Here is a 19788-nt window from a genome sequence, read left to right on the forward strand (position 1 = left end):
TAGCATCAAATATATTTTCATTAATAACCCTGAAAATGTATTAAAACACATTTATATGTATAAGCACCCATTTCCCAGATTTATGGATTATTCATTGATGTATCTATGTTACAACAAATTAAAACAAGTATACACGCCTCATGACCCTTTCCTGGGCCACATCCTCTAGTAGAGAGAGAAAACAAAGAATGAGAAAAGGGCTGATCAAACAATCCCTGGAGCAGCAGTCGCCCTATCAGAACATTCAGCACAGCTTGCATGAGCCAATTACATAAGAGCCTGATGTAACAGCGCTCATCTATTCTGACTGCCTGATCCTCACACTGTTACTGCTTTATCATGAGAGAGAGAGACTCATTTCACTGGTAATGGAGTGAGAGAAACAGAAGTAGGGATTTAAAAAAAAATTGAGACAGATTGCGGGCAAAACACAAGTGGAGAAGAGACTGAGGGGAGAGAGTGAAAGAAGGCAGAGAAACCTAGACAGACAGAGAGATAGACAGATGATAGAGAGAGATAGACAGATGATAGAGATAGATAGATAGATAGATAGATAGATAGATAGATAGATAGATAGATAGATAGATAGATAGATAGATAGATAGATAGATAGATAGATAGATAGATAGATAGAGAGAGAGAGATAAATAGATAGAGAGATAGATAGATTGTGCAGTTAAACTCGCTAAAAAATAAAGCTTTTTAAAAACTGATGACACTTTATGAGTTTTAAGGGCATCACTTCACAGAAACAAGTGCAACATAGCAGGCGCGTCGTTAGACATGGGCATTCGGGGCTTCAGCCCCGGATGTTTTTTTTTTAGCCCCGGATCTTAAAAAAATTAATTTATTGATAATTATTATTATTTTTTTATAATTTTGTATTTATATAAAAAAAAATGACAGGGTCTTTTAATCTATCCTTCGGAATCATGTATTAAAGACGATTAAAATGTGTTCAAGCAGATCAAAGTTACTATGGTTATAGTTACAGCACGCTTGCATTTAGAGTGCGCACCAGAGGAGAGAGAGAGCCTGAAAGAGCCATCAGTTAACTTACAGCTTTAGGGCTTGACTGTCATTGTTGTTTGTGGCTTCTGGTGGTAGCTATTATGGACATTAGAGGGGGAAGGTATACTATATACTATATGAAGACTATAGTATAATGTGAGATAGAAATACAAATTTAAGTCGTTAAATTGAATTTCAAGATCACGCAAACGTTTCCCTCCGCTGCGGCTGTCAGTCATTCTCCATTCAGCATCAAACAGCGCGTTGCGTTTGGTTACGACAGTCAACGATGAAACTCTCTCCAAGATGATTCAATGTTACTATTATTATACTTTATCGGACGGTAGATAAAGCTATATGGTTTCGCATAAAATGACTATATCTTGCTGGACTGTATTGCTTAATATTCGTTTCTACCGTGATCACACTGGAGAGCACTATAATTGTTCTTCACGCGCACATTAACTGAAATTTAAAACTGTTAAAAGAAAAGGCTCAATAAACTATTGCATAGATAGATACTGTTACTGTATAATACACTATGCATCGATATGCCTTTCCTTTGTGCTTTGAACTTTTCTGCGCGCTGTGACTCTGTGTTGCTTCAAGCGCATCATTCTGCGCTCGAGATGCGCATAAGCGCTGTGTGCCGCACATGAGTCTTTCATAATTATATCATAATACTTTTGCGCAATGAAAGATTATTAATAGCTTTTTTGGTTCTGTTCTGTCCTATCTATCATATGTTGCTGCCTCATTAAACAGCTGTGCTATACATTTAAAAATGTCTTAATTTTATAGTAGACTATATATATATAGCCTATAATAATTGATCTTTCTGATTTTTATCTTGTTTTTTATGAATGTATTTTACAACGATACAAAGAGCAATGTGTAACGTTTTACCTGATTTAGTGCTACACTTATTGTCTCTTTGTTCCCCACTAAATAATGTTTTTTTCACTAAATGTTCAGATTTAATACAATTATTGTTTTTCTAGACTAAATTTTACTGAGTTATCCACTAATCTAGTTTATAATATAATTTTTGTCATAGGTTATGATCATATTTTGTTTTTGATTTGTTGTTTTTATTTATAATGAAGTTGTCTGTATTAAGTAGATTGTGTTTAACACACAAAAGAGTGATTATTAGTTCAACACACAGAGTTATAGAAATTCTACTTGATTTAAAAAAAACTGCGCTGGTATTGGACCGGTATCGGTTGATACTCCGAATTTTTGGTATCGGATTGGATCGGTTCAGAAAAAATGATATCGGGACATCCATAATATTTTCTGGTAGGCTATAGCTATCTAAGTTACCCAGGAGCTCTGTTGACATAGGCTTAGCTTGCATGAATTGAGTCGTTGAACACAGCAGGAGAGAACGCAACGTTAGCCAGCTAGGCTAGCTAAAGCTCCGGTGGAAAATTATTAGCTAACGCTACGGAGGCCATAATATTTTTGACTCATGGCTGAAGTTAAGTTTCTCCAGCTCTCCAGGTTGGCAAAAAATGCATCTCAAAATGCATCAGATTGATGCTTTAAAATATGGAATATTTAAAATTTTCTTACGGGGGAGCATGCCCCCGGTCCCCCCTAGAGGGGTAATATCCTTCTCAACTTTTTCACCTCTGACCCCTTTTCATGCCTGCTATAGTTCCTTTTCCAGACTTATACAAGCACACTGTTGGAGTGATTTATGTGTGTGTGTGTGTATAGATAGTTAAATAGATATAGATAAATATCTACACAGAATAGCCTATATATATATATATATATATATATATAGTTTTATATTCATTTTTTTATATATTTAATATTCATGTATTATTTATTTGTGTTTCTGTGAATAGCTGTTGCAGTTCTACAAATAAAGCATTCTATCTTTTTACCTATCAATTAAATTAGCTACAAAAAATGCACCTGAATGCAGGAAATTAAGTGTTTAATGCCCAATGTTTCCTGGGGGAGGTCCCCCAGACCCCCCATTTATATTATTATTGCTTATTATTATGTGCCTCTGAGTAGAAGTAGTAGTTACCAAAAGCGGGGGTGGGTGGGTGGTGGGGTCTGGGCTAAGCCCCCAATGTATCAAGACCCTAGCAACGCCCCTGCAACATAGCATCTGTACCTGGAGCCCCACAATCACAGCACACTTCATTTCCGGGCATGCGTAGCACATCGTCTATTATGGCTTTAGTGAGATCTTCCAGCCCATCATCTCCTCCACCCTGCTCTCCTCTGAAGGCCATGTTTAACGCCTCCTCCTTACTGTTAGTTAACACCGAGATCCATCTGTAGAGGCAGAAACACATTAACAAAATACCAGAAGAAACATTCTATTTTGTTTGTTTAGTTTTACGACAACCAAATAAACTGAAGAGCACAAAAACATTTTTCTTTGAATAACATGCAACCAGAAACGTATTAGGTAAACAAATTGTATCCAATTTGATTGCATGGTGATTGTACATAGTTGCTACTGTAAACCCTCAAAGTTGCTTGTCCCACCCTCTCCATCTCTGATTGGTCCATTGTTTCAAAACTGACACTGATTTGCTGCATAACAAAAAGATGGACTATTTCTAACTTGACAAGCAGGGTCTTAAAATGCTCTGCCACATGATGCCGCAATACCAGTGTGTAAACCAGACAGCGTTTCGCCTCAGAAAACAACAGCCAAGTCCTAAACCAACATTTAAGCCCTTCTTTCAGACCCTTTCCTTTCCGTTCCTATGTTGGTCCGCTTGCCATTCATTCCTAAATAAGCTGTTTTACAAAAGATGGGGCGATATTACTGTGGACAAAAGCACGCCATGACCCCTCGTTAGCTAAATGAAAAGACCGGCTTTTGGCTTTTAACTTTTTTATTATGTTGCTGGTCAAATTGACACATTTTGATTTTTGAGTTGTCTGAAATACAATGTAAAATATTTTTTTTCTTGACATATTGTGACTTTTTCTTATTTAGTGTCAAGAACATGCATGCAAAGTGAGGATACACTGATGTGTTTTAAAGTGTACACAATTTCTATTATGATTTTGATGTTTGCGGGTCAATTTATATGTGCCAAGGCAACTGTAACAGACCCACAATAAAAACATTTCCTGGTTTTATGTTGGTATGTTTTGTTTTTTTACTACCCTGTGAAAGCCTTTCCACACTTTTTAGTACTGAAAAAGACTTAGGAAAAAAGAAAAATCTGATGACCAGCATCGGCAGCTGTTCTAAGGCAGCTGTACAGACCCAAAATTAAAAGATTTCTTTGATGTATGTCATGGCTCTTCAACTCCAGTCCTGTCTTGCAGAGTTTAGCTCTAACCTTAACCAAACACTTGAATAAGCTAAGCACGGTGTGCAGAATTACTTACAAATTGTAGATGAGTATGTTAAATTGAGGTTGGTACTAAAGCCCACCAGGACCGGAGTTGAAGAGCCCTGACATACAGCATGGAATAAAATTTATGTTGGTTTCTTATGACACTGTGAAGGTAAAAAAAAATTGCTTTTCCCAGAATTTTTCAGTAATGATACAAATAATAGTATTAGTCAGGTGACAGTTTTAAAAATAGTGGTTACATTTTTTTTTTTTCTTCTAAATCATAAGTTCTGATATTTATTTTTTGAAATGTGTGATGTTCTATTAAAAGTTTACTGTTTGCAAGTGATTCTTTGTTGTTTTTCATAGTGTGATTTTTGGGAAATTGTATTGAATGCAATGTGGATCTCTTTGACCGGCTCCATACAAGTTGTACCCAGAAATCAAACATAATATAAGGGTTAAAAAAGATTCCAGTCAAAGCTGAGGTGAAATGACTGCAGAACTGACATATAAAGGGGTTATAGGGCCTCATTCTGATCAATGCCTTTTAAGAGTCATATATAATGGTTGTTAAATGGCTCCATGAGGGAGTTCACAGCAGTGTGGGTATGAAGCAAAGCCAGCAGTTGAAAATACTCAGAGACGTTATGAGATGGTGCATGTTTTGCTTTTTGTGAGAATGTTTGTATCTAAAGGAGTCTGGAAAAAAGTCATTGTGGTGTCAGTGACCCCAATGAGTAAGTGGCAACTTCAGACAAGCAAACGCCACTTCACAGACTTCTCGCCGCACAATGCCCATAAAGTAAAATATTTAGGTGAGAGTTAAAATCTTAATAAACTTACTACAATTACTTGCCATATTTGCCATAAAAGTAGTCAAAATTAGTCATAAAAAAAGAAAAGAGGCATTCAGTTCCAGGCAGATTGCTATAACTGTTAAATTGCAGAGGAGGAAACACCATAATCGGCATATAAACCATTTCTTAGACATAACTGCATTCACAGAGAAGTTAGATTAGAGGGTTTGCATACTTGAAATGCAAAATGTTGAAAATCCCACACACACAAAAAAAAATCTTACATCAGAAATTCCTGCTCATCTTCAGCCTGGAAGTGATATGTGCGGTTATCTGAAACATATGACAAGTAAAATATGAGCCGTTTGCATGAAGAGACTTCCACTAATTAAACACCAGAAGATAGTATTAGAGTCATAATTCACAATAATGGTACAATTACACAACTATTTAAAAATGAGTTTGACGATTTTCTTCCAAGATTCGGTATGGTAAAGTAAACAAACACATTATTGTAAGCTGCCAAATCACTCGTGGTTTTCCACAAGAATCTCTTCTTGACTCACGGGAAATGAGATCGAAGCACTTCCTGTCCTCACCGCTGGGCTTGACCTGACATGTGAGCAGGTTGAGTTTGACAGGCTGCCTGTTTGACTGAAACAAAAAGTGACAAAAGGAGAAATGCATGTTTGACTACTTCATATTCCTGCTATAACTTCCAAACAGCATCAAAAAGGTTTTAACTGACAAGCTACTTTGGGTCTGCAGCCCAAAGAAGTTTTACAATCAAGTTTGTCAGTCTGTCTGGGGTACATTCAGAACAGAAAGTGTTTCTGCACACCATCTGCACTATTTTTTTTTTTTTTTTTTTTTGCATTACTGGTCTATGTACACATGTGCTAGATGGATATCTTAGGCAGTCTCATGTTTTGCGGCATCTCGTACCACATATACTAAGTGCAAAGATTTATAAAAAAAATAATAAAAAAAATTTGGACATAACTTGGTTTGTCATTAAACTATAGGAAACCTGATACAGGCTCAATCGCACAGAGTTGTGCATACTGGCTACTGACTGAACAAAAGTGTCGAAAAAACGCAATGCATATGTGTTACATTACACTGACCGAGTCCAGTACAGACAGACTGTTATGCATATGTCTTGATTTGATTATGAAATGTGAGACACAGGGCATCATGAGTGAATAAAACATCATGTGGGAAAAGAAAATTGATGACATACAGTACGATGCGAAGGGTGAGTGCATGACCTTAGACTGAGAAAGAGATGCTGCTTGTTCAGTTAAATTGTGGTCATATTTACAGTTGCTCTGTGAAATTTTGCAGGCAAAATCCACTCATTTCAATAGGAATCCCTGCGAAAGGGAGTTTCACGTAAGGGCGAAAAAGTTCCCCACACAGTTTTGGTAACGCAAATTTGCTAGTTGAACAAAAGAAAGCTCCTTGGTTTGAAAGTGACTGTGAGCTGTGCTTCATGTATTACTACACTACTGTCAATGCACTTTTATTGTCTGAGAAATGTAGCCAAAATTTCGATAATCTAACTGGTACTGTGTCCAAGACATTGATGTTTAGAATGCAGTAAAAGCCTTAGCACACCACATTTGACATGAAGTGAATGAAAAGGATGATATGATAGTAAGATAGTAAATTTGATAAAGTGGTCAACACTCAGTTGCTCATTTTCCCAGTGGGCTGTTAAAGAGGGACAGCGGGATATCTGGGTTGTTATGGAAACATTCAGCAAAAGTTCAGAAAGCTGATGAAGTCTTTTCACTGTAAATGTTAGACCTCTGTTTAATAGGCTGATTATAGGATGACATGGTTTATAGTGAACAGAGTAAATCACATGTGTCTGAGTTACTCACAGTGGCATGAGAGATGGTGAGAATTCCTCCTTTAACTGAGCACTTCCTCCTCTGCCACACCTTCCTCAACCTACAACACAATTATACGTCTTGACACTACTTATAGCAGACAGCAGGAGCTCATATCGATCAAAAAACTCATATAATTGAGGGGGTGTGTGTGTGTACCCATCACTCTTCTTCATTAGATAGCCTTTCTTCTCACAGCCAAACTCTTTGTTTCCCTGCAGCTGGTGCATACTGTAGCCACCCTGCTTGCTCTGAGAGTCCTGCTCGAGTACAAACACACACACACACACGTGCTTTAAATAGCTATATGCAGACACCAATCCAAACAGATTCTGTATAAACAGCATTTTTTTAAAAGATGTGAACAGATCTTAAATATTTTTCACCAGATTTGCAACCTTTTAAAAACATCAGCTTTATCTGACAACCACTTATTTAATTTGCACGCACACAATGATCTCCATCACAAACACACGTCATGCTGTACATGCTGAACACTTACTCTTCTAGACTTCAATCCACACAGGAAGCGGTTGAGAGAGAAACAGGAGAGGGTGTGAAAAGCATGTGTCGGTACTACTGAATCGTAAATACACTAAAGTAATGCTAACTTACAAATTAGCTGCTCCTATGACATGTAAACTCCTACCATGTTACCGTAATTACATGCACATTTGCTGTCATGACAATGTGTTAACAACAATTATTCATTAGCTAACTACCTATTAATTGTAATTTATTTTAAATGTCATTTATTAAACATGATAGAGTCAGCACCACTTCTCTGAGCAACCAGTGGGGCACAACACTGGTTACCAGCAAGCCCCATTTCATACTGGCTACCAGCATGGTACAGCACTGGGTACTCCCTCTCACACTCTCCCCTGTACAGGTCGAGCATTAGGGAGGGTTATAGTATATTAGACCCACAGATGTACTGCAAGATTCAACCCATCATATTTCATTCTGTATGGTGTCATGCCATTATACAATTAACTATAACACTATATGTGTACATTATTCTAAATATGAAGTATATACACTCTGGCAAACCATATGTAAATGTAATCATCACTTTTGAAACTGTTTACTTGTCAACAAGTCACTTGGTTGGCTTTCACAAACTAGTTTGGGCAATTAATTGAGAATTTGCCTTGGTCCTAAGATAGACACCTGAGGCACACCACACCACACCATACACCTACCTCCTTTTGTTCCAGCTGTAGAGAGGATTTAATGAGATCCCTTAGTGCAGTGAGCTGCTTTTTCTCTTCATCTTGTGTTTGTTTTATCTAAATCACACAAAAGTAAAAAATAACTTGTTACACACGTACCCACACACCATTATGGTTGCAGGAAAAACAATGATATTGTAAAGTACTGAATTATTTTACCTCATAAAACAGTTTTAATATTCTCATGCCAAGAATCAATTTTTATTATTATTATTATTATAATTTTATAAGTCCAGCAAGGTAAAACATGGTAAATATTAGTCAATGCATAATTATTTTTATTTGAGCAACAATCTTAGGGAAAAAATATATAACTGTGCAAAGCACTATAAGAGAAACAAGTGAGTATACGATTGCAATATAGTTTTATATTACTACACATAAAAAAAAAATATCACAATGTGACCCAGATATTGTATTGCCAGATCCCATCCATAACAAACCAAGCTAAAATGTTTTTTACCCAATCAAATAGTTTTAGGATAAAGTAAGGTGAGGTACATACGTTGTAAAGATCAGCTGCTAATTTCTCGATGTACTGCTTCAGCTTATCTGCTGTCTTCAAGCCATCTTGGAAAAAGCTGATAAAAAAAACAACAGAATTAACAAATTTTTTATATTGCAACCAGCTATCATTAAAGACAATACATATTCTGGCAATACAGTCAGGGGAAATTATAGACAATTTCACAGTCTATACAACACAGAAACTTGCAAACATCAAGGAGAGATGGAGTTAATTAGTGAAAGTAACTTTGAAATATCCAATGCTTTGAAATAAGCAAAAACATGCCGTTTTTGAGTAACTGTGGTGGAAATGTCCAGTTTTAGATATTGGCAAGTGACTAATATAGTGCCAACACTAACAAACTGCCAAGAGTGTGAGTCAAATTGGATGAGTCATTGGTTCAGACACTGCGGCCACACGTTCTGCTATCAAGACCCATCTGATGTTTATGTATGAGATTTGAGCATGATTCTGCATTTAAGGGACCTTGGGGTATTTTATCAAAGTAATAAAGAAGTGTAGAGAACTAAGCAAAGTATGCATAATGCCTTCGCTATTACTTCATTAAAAAGCTAAAATCTAAAATTAAGTTAAAAAAACAAAGGTAACACTCGACAGTCCACTTTAGACATTCTACTAACTAAAAGTAACTTTGCAACTACTCAAATAGCAGTCATTAGAGTATTAGTAAACTGTCTGACTAATATCTGCTAACACTTTATTTTGATTGTCCCCCAACAGAAATTTTACTGACTAGGTAACTTTGCATGTCATGTCAACTTTTTCTACTAACCCTTATACCTAACCCAACCCTAACCTAACAGTCTACTAATACTCTAATGAGAGTTAGTTGACATGTAGTTGCAAAGTTACTTATAGTTAGTAGAATGTCTTTAGTGAACCATCAAAATAAAGTGTAACAAAAAAAAAATGTTTTTTGTTTGACACATTCGGTTACTTTTAAAAGAAAATAGAACTTTTTTTAAAAGTTAATTATTTATTAAAAGGTCCTTTCCCTTAATTTACTGATAAACGGGTGCTCCACTAGAGACGTTAGTGCTTCTGATAAGTTTTCTTAGAAACCACATAGAACACAGTGAAACTGTTAAAACAGCATTAAAATTTACAGCAATAAAAACATTTACGTAAATCGCAAACATTAACTTCGTCTTAATAATGACCCATGAAAGTCTTGAAGTGCAAGGTAAAGGTTTCTCGCAGGTTTCTTCTGATGCATCTATAGGTCAAAGACAACAATAGCTCAGAATAACCTTAACCTTTAGAGTGAGAGGGAAAAAAGTGCAACACTTTCAGTTCTTTCTTTCAGATCATAACTTTTTTCCAGACCTTCAGGTCAGTGACACTTGCAAGGCTACATGGATCAAAAACACTTTCGGTTAACAATTTCCTCACATGTCCCGTACATATTTATAGTGACAGTTCTACAAACTAAATGTATGATGTACGGACTTAAGGGATTTTTTGGACTACTTATTTAGTATACTGATATTGCAAATATCTGTCAAGGAAAAACACATCTGAACGCAAAAATGTCACTTACTTGCACTGCGCGTGGTAATACTTGATCAAGTTCTGAAGAAGGTCAACCCCTTTTTTGGTCTTTATTTCATTCACTTTGATCAGGTACTGCAGAAACAGACAGAATTTGATAACAACACAGTTCAGTATCCCAAAAGTAGAACCAACAGATATTCAAGGATTTTGAACGCTTAAGTGATTTGAAATATTATTTGAAATACATGACAAATCTACAAGCGTCATTCTGGGGGCACATTTAGATGTAAATATTTGATTGAACGATTATGCATAACTGTTCTTATTTCAGTAGCAACTAAAAAGGGACAAAAATCTTATCTTCTAAATCTGAAACGAACATACAGTGACAAACCAATCCCACAAAACAAATGAATTAAACATCCTCGTAATCCCGGTTTATCCCAGAGGGGTAAATTCCAGAACATTTTGCAAAGTCATGCCAGCTAACAATTTTTTGGCTATGCTCAGAAACTTAATCCGTCCTGTTCGGCCCCTTGCATGTCTGAATATATCATGGGATGAAATGCCACACATTCCGCTCATTTTAGAGTGAGTGATTTTATTTGTGCACAACCTTTGAGTCACAGTTATTTCATACACAATGTGAGTCATACAACAGTATGAACGGTTTCCTAATTAAATTAGAGTGTGTGTGTGCTTCTCTTTGTTATATATGTATATAACACACGTAGTAGGGATCTGTATGTGTTTGCTAGAGTTGTCATGAGTTTGCTATTTCCTTTGATGCTTCCTGTATCTGAATGAGTCATCTCACTGCATATTGAATTATTCATTGCTCTCATATTTGGATTTTCATTTGTAACCACCAAGAAAGGACAACAGGAAACAACCAAAAACAAAAGACTGCAAAATTATGAAAAAGTCAGGACAATCATAAATTATGTCATTGATTTTCAGTAATATGCAAATGCCTCTTTTACATTAGTGCTTAATTATAAGGTAAAATGGGTAATTGAATAAAAGTAGTAGATTGTATCATGTGATTTGGTCCAGGAGCATTTAAAAAGCAACCTAACAAACCCTTGATGCACAATTAAATGGATTCAAGATGCAATTCTAAATGACAAACCCAATTCATTAACATGTTAAATAACCCACAGCTATCCTCCCTAATGAACAAAAACAGCATTGATGATTATGAATCCATAAAACAAGCTATCACAGTCTGAGTCATCTGCTCAAATGCTGAGGGAATCATTAAACTGAAAGACAAACAGCCCGTTTTCACTAAAATGGCAGCATTACAAACTCCTGATTTATATTAGGAAAACCAATCACAACAGCTAGTGATGTGACTACTAATACAGCAACCAGTAACAGTCAAAGATCCATTTAAGGGCTCTGATTGGCTGCATCTGTGGTTTTATGAATGTTAATATCATTAACAAAACCTGTGGTCTCATGCTGATGAAAAGTGTTTGGGGTTGTGGGAGCACTAGTAGAAAATATCACTGACCATGGCTTGTACATGCAATTCGTAAGCCTTTAATCTGGAAAAGATATTTAAAAACACCACAACTATTAAAATATTCCAATATAGGCTATCAGAATAATCTGGATTCTGAATAATCAGGAAAATTATCAGAATAATCTGGAGAAAAAACAAACAAACAAAAAAAACAGGAAGATTATTTTCCTACTATTCTCTTCTGGAAATACTGAAGATGCTCACATGCCATTTAATATGCTGCATTTTAGTAACATTAATCCAGACCAAAATTATACAGTATGTTAAGTGTCCGAAATTGTGTTTCTTGAATAGCTTGACTTTTCACAACTGTCTGTATCTATTACCATTAAAAAATGAACAGAATATTCATTTATATATTAAGTTTATATTCCGAATATGATATGGCATGTATAGCATGTTTCTGGTAAAAAAAGGACAAGTGGAGCGCACTACAGACCTCACACATCTGTAGTTGGAAGAGCCTCCGTTCTTTCTCCATCTCCTCTGCGATCTCAGCACCAGTGATCTCTGTTCGGATCATCCCGTGCTGCTTGGCGTGCTCACGTTTTTCCTTCTCGATTTTTGTACTGAAAGATTGAAAGAAATTTCTATATTTAGCACAAATTCATCTGAGTTGGCTGGCAATAAGAGTACTGTGTTTATTTCACATTAATCTCACACCTGCGGGGGAGAAAATGATCTCGCTCATGCTTTTTGATGATGCAGTTAAATTACTGATAATTGCAACAGCCCACAGACAAAGTAATGGGTCTGAATGGACAAAAGTGTATAAAGACACACTAGCTCGGTGGTTTTCAATCCTGATCCTGGGTGCGTCTCAATCAGTTCCCTAGTTCAGTAATCAGGGCGTTGGCCATCAGGGAGTCGGCCATTTTAAGTGCTGTCTCGATCGCAAAATCATTCCAGTGCACTGAAAATTAACGGAAGTTCTGAAGTTCGAAACATAAATCACATGAGCCAACTCTCTACACACAATGACACACGATAGATGTTCTTTAAAATACAAACCATTATTTAATTATATTTCAGCTTAAACATACATCACTAGTAATGAACTTTCCCACTCTACAGATAAAGCGTTGTGAATTTCGGTTCCGCGTACCCCGAAGTGATCAAATAAAACAAAATTCTGTATCAAAATTTATAGGCAAGACAAGTAGTTTGTTTAGGCATGGGTTGTATGGAATTACAAACCTGCGCACATATTTTCAAAAGCACATAACTATAGAATCAATTCTGAATGTGCATGTCAACGCCGTCAGCTTTAATCACAGGTTCGCGTTTAAAGTCTGATCATTTCGACGGAGGTGAATCAATCAAAATTAACTTTAGCTGGAAATAACATTATTCAAGAACCGCTATAAAACCAAAACAATCTCTGTTACCTTAAATTATATGTTTATCTCTGTAAAGCTGCTTTGAAACAATCCATTGTTAAAAGCGCTATATAAATGAAGATGACTTGACTTGACTTGAACAATCTAGCAAATAATTATAATTTATTTACGGCAGAAATGTTGCATGTATATATAACAAACAAGCAAAGTATTTATCATAATTTAAATAGCATTCAAAAATGATGTCAGAAAGGTATCAGTTATGCTTTTGTTCAGTAAATACCAGTAGTGATGTTGTACACTGAGGTTTTCAGTTTCCCTTTCCACACGTATGTCCTACGAAGGCCAGCTCGTTTAATTCTACTGTACTGTAGGTTGAGGACACTTCGCATATGTCACCCTACAGATAATGTGTCCTACCTAGGATGCAACCTTCGAAATGAGACACAGCTGGTGTTTGAGATAAATACACAGTGGTTGGTCCCCAGGACTAGGATTGAAAACCATTGACTTAGCTAACGTTCATTGAGCAAACTTACAACTTCGTTTCGTAGTCCTTCCAAGCCTTGTCAAAGGGTTTTTTCAGGTCCTGAAAACAAAAAAGGAAAGAAAAGAAGAAAAAAACCTAATGAGCCAAGTGCAGTTGTTAGAGTGCCTCATGTTCACAACAAAGTAGATGTCAAAGACTAGGTAGTGCTCTAATCCATCTGCATCAGTGTTGAAGGGTTAGGGTTAGGCCGGAGACACACTGGCTGCGTGGCGTAAGCGTCTCAGCTGCGTGGCGTGTCCGTTTTTATTTCGGCTCCCATGTTAACAGGTTAGAGCTTGCAGACTGCCTGCGTGACACGCGCGGCTCGAGCCGTGCGGAAAACGCGTGCATGCTAGAAATAGAACCGACGCCTATTTTTCACGCGACACACAAGCGTGTTGGAAGCGTTTCCAGGCAAAATAGAATAGGAAAAGATGTTTATATGTTATTTTGTACACGAATACATATTAATAAATTACATTTTGATGGTTGAAAGTCTAGGTTTTGACATAAATTCAGATATACATATAATTTAAAAATAAATAATGATCAATTTTCAAATATTGCACCTGTCAATACAGAACGAAATATTATGCCCTATTTTGCTGTCAATACTGCTGACAGTGTCTTTATCAGTAGGCTTTATATTTATGCTTAACATGAAGTATAGGGCTTCCACAATACGTCCTCCCTGTACGTCACCTAGCAGCAGCAGCGACGCGTCAGACACGTTTCTGGTGTGCAAAGACACAGAAAACGCGACGCAGCCGCCACGCAGCTGACACGCAACAAAAACGCCACGCTCACGCCACGCAGCCAGTGTGTCTCCGGCCTTAGGGTTATCTTTCCAGCACTGAGGTAAACAGCACATTAGGACCACAACAGCCTCATTACATAATTGTTTTGACAAAATATCTAAAACTTAAAGCTAAGTAACTGACAGATCCCTTAGTGGGTTCTGATTGGCTACTGGTGCAGTAGACAGATGTCTGATCTTCTGATAGACAAGACATCAAAAATAGCTACACTTAAACCACTCTCAGTTTAAGTTCACTACATAAGAACTGCAGTGGGCTAGTGTAGTTTGTGATGTAATAAAACTATTTACTAGAACAGAGCTCAGGTACTTCTACAGGTCTACAACATCTTCTTTTAAGATGTTATTTATGTTTCTGGGTTGGTATCCAAGTGCAATTGGTGGACGAGAAGAGTTGTTATGCATCTCCATTTGTATTTAGACTCTGCAGGTCTGACGTTCTATGAGACATGGTCTGAAATAAATATTTCTCACCCCCTTCACGCCTTTCAGGTCGCCTTTCAACAGAGAGTCCAGAGTGAAGATCACATTATGACTCAGATTCTGGAGCTGCAGGAAGAGACGGTGAAACAGAGCAGAGACTGTGTTAATACGATACATGACACTTAGCACAGCATAAGCACAGCACAGAAGAAATAAGAGAAAACATATCAAATACAGCCATCCACACAAAGAGCCTGTTGAGAGAGAGATGGAACCGTATCAGGATGAGCAGACCAGCATTGTCATCCGATACTCCGAGACAGATCTTTTAAATTAATCAACATTAATGTTTCAGACCCAAGAGGCCCGATAGTTTGGATTCAAGTAACAAGATGAGACCCACTGACGTACTACACTGTCTTATAAGAGCTTAATATAGTGATAATAGTGATAGATTAAGGACCAAGAAAGAAAGACGATCGAAAGCGGATAACTGATATATTGTGCATCCCTAAGAAATTGGCCTGATATTGATTCACGACAATTGTTTATATTATGGCTGACAACCTTAACGACAATCACTATTATAAATCTACATCATTTTGTCTGTTTTTAAACAAATAGCATTCAACAGACAGTAAAACATTATAATATAAAGCAGGGATCCTCAAACAGCAGACCGCAGTTCCGGACCCTGGCTTGGTTCCAACCGAGACATCATGACAGCGCACTATTTTAACTTTTCTACTGTTTAAAGTGTGAACTGAAGCGTGTCAAAACAACGAGGCTGTTCACACCACAAGCGCTAACGCTCAGGTTCGTTTTAAAGTAATGACCTTTTGCTGTTATATCCTATTTTATATTTTTTTATCTAGAGCCAAACCTGCTTCATTCTAGCCCTTTCTTTTCTGATGTGCGCCTTGCTTCTCTCTCCAGCTAAAGAGCCAGAAACACCGTAAGCAGCAAAATAAATAGAACAGCCTTTTCCCTTCATATATAGGCTAATATACTGTAACTCCATCCATCCATAAAAAAAAAAAACAAGGTTTTTGACTAGATGCTTTTTTCCATCTACATTTAGCATTATTAATAATCAGCACATTAAGAGCATTTCATAATAAACAATGTTATAATAGGTATAAATAAATCAAATTATTAGTGTATACAGTATCTTTCATGGCCTTCCTTGTCACATGGCCTTCAGTGCCATTCATGGGTATAATAATAACAGCCTGATAAAACATCTGATCTTACTCTTTAATATTCATATCCAGTTGAGCTAAACTGATTATTTTTATTTTTTATTTTTTTTATTCTTAGACGCCACTGCTTTGGCTCTGAGGGCGCAATTTTGATTGTTTAGTTTTTATCATTTAAAAACTATATTACATTAAATATTAAACTTATATATTACATTTAGAATATTCCAAAAAACTGTCTGGACCTCCACTCTGAAGGAAATATAGAGACCAGACTTCTTGGAACTTCATCGAATACCCCTGATAGAGTATAAAAGATGAACTGTTTAGCGCTTTTGAAACCTGGCATAGAAAATAAAACTGTTAGAAATGGAAAATGTTATTTTGTTTTCATTATTGGCAAAATTAGATGTCAAATATAAAAAAAGCTGAAACTGCTCTAGTATAGAGGGAATGCATTAACGTCACTTCCCCGCCGGAACACGCCCCCCTCAGCGGGACTGAGTGGCAGAAGAGCTGCAGCGTAACTGGAGTTAATAGGGGAAACTGCGTTAACGCGAATAAAACAAACTATTATCAGTTTAAACTAAAAGTTGGACTCGATATAGTGTTCCTTACAACTTATCAAAGATCCAGTGATCCATGGATATTGACATGCAGCCAGGAATCGTGTTTCCTGACATTTATATGTGCCTGATTTCGACGCCGGGGAAATAAATGAAGACAATTTGCCTGTAAACGTTTTATATAAATACAATATAGATAGGTCTAAATCCGAGTGATCACTTACATTAATGTTATACTGTATATCATCATATCGTCCAGCCCTAAAACTTGTATAGTTTTTTGTCAGTGTTTATTTAAAAACATCCAATTATGCAGAATATAGTCTGTTCTGTAGCTTTTTGCAGTCTGTAAAAATATACAGTACCTCAGATTTCTGGTCAAATCTAGTTGTACAGTCAATCGCAAAGCTCTTTCCCGTTTTAGATGTGTTTTGTGTGATTTTCACGGCATTCACGCTGAAAACAAATGCTGCCGCTCAGTCTTTTTGCCACTTGTGGGCGTGACCGCATTCACTCCGGCCGACGGTGACGTCATGCGCATACCCTCTATATTGTGTATATGAGAAGTTGACACTTTTTGACATATGCTTGGATGACAATTTATTATTTTATTTATATTAAATGAAACATAAAATGCTATCTGGAACATATTAACACAATTGGGGGAGGGGGGGGGGGGATCATAAAATGAAAATTCAAAACACCAGTGTGTAAAGTAAAAGTTGGTATAAAAAGTTGGAAAGAGTACATTTCTAAAGTCACCTGAGATATGCGTGTTTAAGGTTAAGAGTGCAGATAGTGAGATAAATGTGTTTAAACAGAGTATTTTTCTTTTGTGTGTGTGTGTGTGTGTGTGTGTGTGTGTGTGTGTGTGTGTGTGTGTGTGTTTGTGTGTCTCAAGTATCTGATGTGGTGAATAGCTCATCTGGGTGATAATGCTAGTGGCAAATGAACACCAATATAAAAGACACACTGCCCCACAGAAAGGCTGGTTAACAAACCAACAAAGAGCAGTCCTCATTGAAGTTCTTCTTAATTTCATACAAATGTGAAGCTTTCATAAATGAGGCAAGTTGTGATTGGGAGATACACCACAACGTAGTACTTCTGTTCACTTCCTCACTATTCTTCATTCTCTAAATGGATGCCCTTGTTTCAGAGTGATAAATACCTCAGCTTAGTGCCAAAACAGTCTAAAAGCACCGCAGCCAGACAACAAAGTGTCTCTTTTGAGAGAGAGACGAGATAGCAGAAGACCAAAAGAATGAATTCTGCAGTTTAACTCCGTTTCATATAGATAAGTTATTGACAGCTGAACTATTTTAAGTATTTCAAGCCTCAGTTGCAGGAAAAAAACAATTAGCCACACAGCACAATGCCAATAGTTCCATGGCTTAGCAGACGCAGTGTGAATGCTGATAACCTGCTATGTGTGTATTGGTCCATCAGCGTTCCAGTGAGGCTATGGTCCTCAGGAGGGTGTTGTGGAAATGGAGAGGATATACTGATGACACAGGAACCAAAGGAAATGAATCAGGGAAATGTTAATGCTGTTGTCAGGAGAGGATGACAGCAAGACCGAAAATACACACACAGGAAACCGTTCGTTAGTACACTGGACTGGTGGAAAATCATGTACACGTTCCGTACAAAAGTTAACCAAATTACTAAGATACCACTGTGGTAGCTTGGTATAAGACGCCTCTTTTATCAGAGGTTTGGAAAGTTTCTAATACAGGACATTTTGCAGTATTTTATCTTAATGTATTATGATTTCATTGGTTGTTTATTGGTCGACAGATATGGATTTTTTTGACGCTGGATGCTGATGATGATGAGAAAGCAAGGTGGGCGATATAGGGAGTGGGGGGAAAAAAATCGGTACAGCACTGTATCGTGATATTTTGTGTGGGGAGATTGTATAGATACATAGACGCCAAGTATCTATATTAAAGCGTCTTTCGTGTTTCCATGGTTTCTACAAAATAAAACCAGAAATCGAGGGTAACACGGGTATGATGTCATTGATAGACTCGGTCCGTGTCCTCTTTAAAACTGCTTATTTCTCTGGATTTAAACATTCTTAGAAACATTTGGGATAAAGTACACAAATCAACAAAATATATAACATTGTTCTAGAGGTTTTGGGATATTTTGATCTAAAACTCTTACTTAGTGTGCCTTTAACACAGAGAGTGAGTAAAAAAAGAAAGAAATTGCATTAAAAAAATCATTTTTTATTTTACTGTACATCTGGTGGTCAAAATAATTAAAGTAATCCATAATTAAAGGTTAGTTTGGTCTCTTTAACTAGACCAGCTGAAAACCAGCTTGTTTAATATGATTTTCATTAGGGTTATGCAACATTACATGTTCACTTCATTTTATTATAAAGTCATTTATTGTATACTATATATATTGTACAATATTATTTTATTGCCATACAATCATGTAAATAAACAGGGCTGCATGATTTTTCAAATAAACATTTAAAATGCAATTTTAAAAAAAGCTTCAGGTTTGCTGTGTTTGGTTGCAGGCCCACAAAAAAAAAGCGTTTATATATCAGTATGACTGAAAAAATATTAAAATAACAATAATCATAGTTATTATTATTACTACTAAATAAAAATATTAAACAAAAATAAATATTAATATTGCAGTATTTAACTGTAAAATTAAAATGGAGTATTTCATAATAACAACCACAACTCTAACATTTCAATACTAATATTTATGGCTGTCTTAATTTCTTCATTTTCTAACAGTGAAAACACTGTATCATGAGCTGTACTCATCTAAAAGAACACAGTTCCGTGCTTCACTCTGAAACACGCAGCGCATTTATTTAATTAAATCACAACCTTTGTGATTTAATAATCGCAATAAGCCATATCGTGATTTCAGTTTTATTTTGATTAATCATACAGCCCTACGAGTACAAGTATGTTGAAAATGAAAATTGATGTTAAGATGGAAAATAATGAATTTTCTCCTTTTTCCAGCAGCTGTGCAGTGCTGGAACACTGAGCCTCCGCTCACACAGATACGACTTCCCTTCCGCAGAGCTCGCCAGCATTCACACAGTGA

The 19788-nt window shown here is 36.5% G+C and overlaps 1 protein-coding gene across 7 annotated transcripts in view; it reads right to left on the reverse strand.

Moving 5' to 3' along the window:
• The window catches only part of asap1b (ArfGAP with SH3 domain, ankyrin repeat and PH domain 1b), an 89788-nt gene that overhangs the window by 24399 nt on the left and 45601 nt on the right, over nucleotides 1–19788 (reverse strand). For 4 of the 7 annotated variants that reach the window (XM_056254209.1, XM_056254207.1, XM_056254203.1 and 1 more), the window contains exons 6-16: nucleotides 14985–15059; nucleotides 13704–13753; nucleotides 12264–12393; nucleotides 10340–10425; nucleotides 8776–8851; nucleotides 8235–8327; nucleotides 7195–7298; nucleotides 7027–7096; nucleotides 5704–5791; nucleotides 5422–5470; nucleotides 3149–3312 (exon numbers count right to left, since the gene is read on the reverse strand). In XM_056254209.1, coding sequence (XP_056110184.1) covers nucleotides 3149–3312; nucleotides 5422–5470; nucleotides 5704–5791; nucleotides 7027–7096; nucleotides 7195–7298; nucleotides 8235–8327; nucleotides 8776–8851; nucleotides 10340–10425; nucleotides 12264–12393; nucleotides 13704–13753; nucleotides 14985–15059 — 985 coding nt within the window. The remainder of the gene's footprint in view (nucleotides 1–3148; nucleotides 3313–5421; nucleotides 5471–5703; nucleotides 5792–7026; nucleotides 7097–7194; nucleotides 7299–8234; nucleotides 8328–8775; nucleotides 8852–10339; nucleotides 10426–12263; nucleotides 12394–13703; nucleotides 13754–14984; nucleotides 15060–19788) is intronic. The other 3 variants (XM_056254208.1, XM_056254205.1, XM_056254204.1) reach the window with 2 other exon arrangements.

Source organism: Rhinichthys klamathensis, unplaced genomic scaffold (assembly GCF_029890125.1).
Source record: "Rhinichthys klamathensis goyatoka isolate OS25496 unplaced genomic scaffold, OSU_Roscu_1.1 h1tg000110l_1, whole genome shotgun sequence".
NCBI classification, from domain to species: domain Eukaryota; kingdom Metazoa; phylum Chordata; class Actinopteri; order Cypriniformes; family Leuciscidae; genus Rhinichthys; species Rhinichthys klamathensis.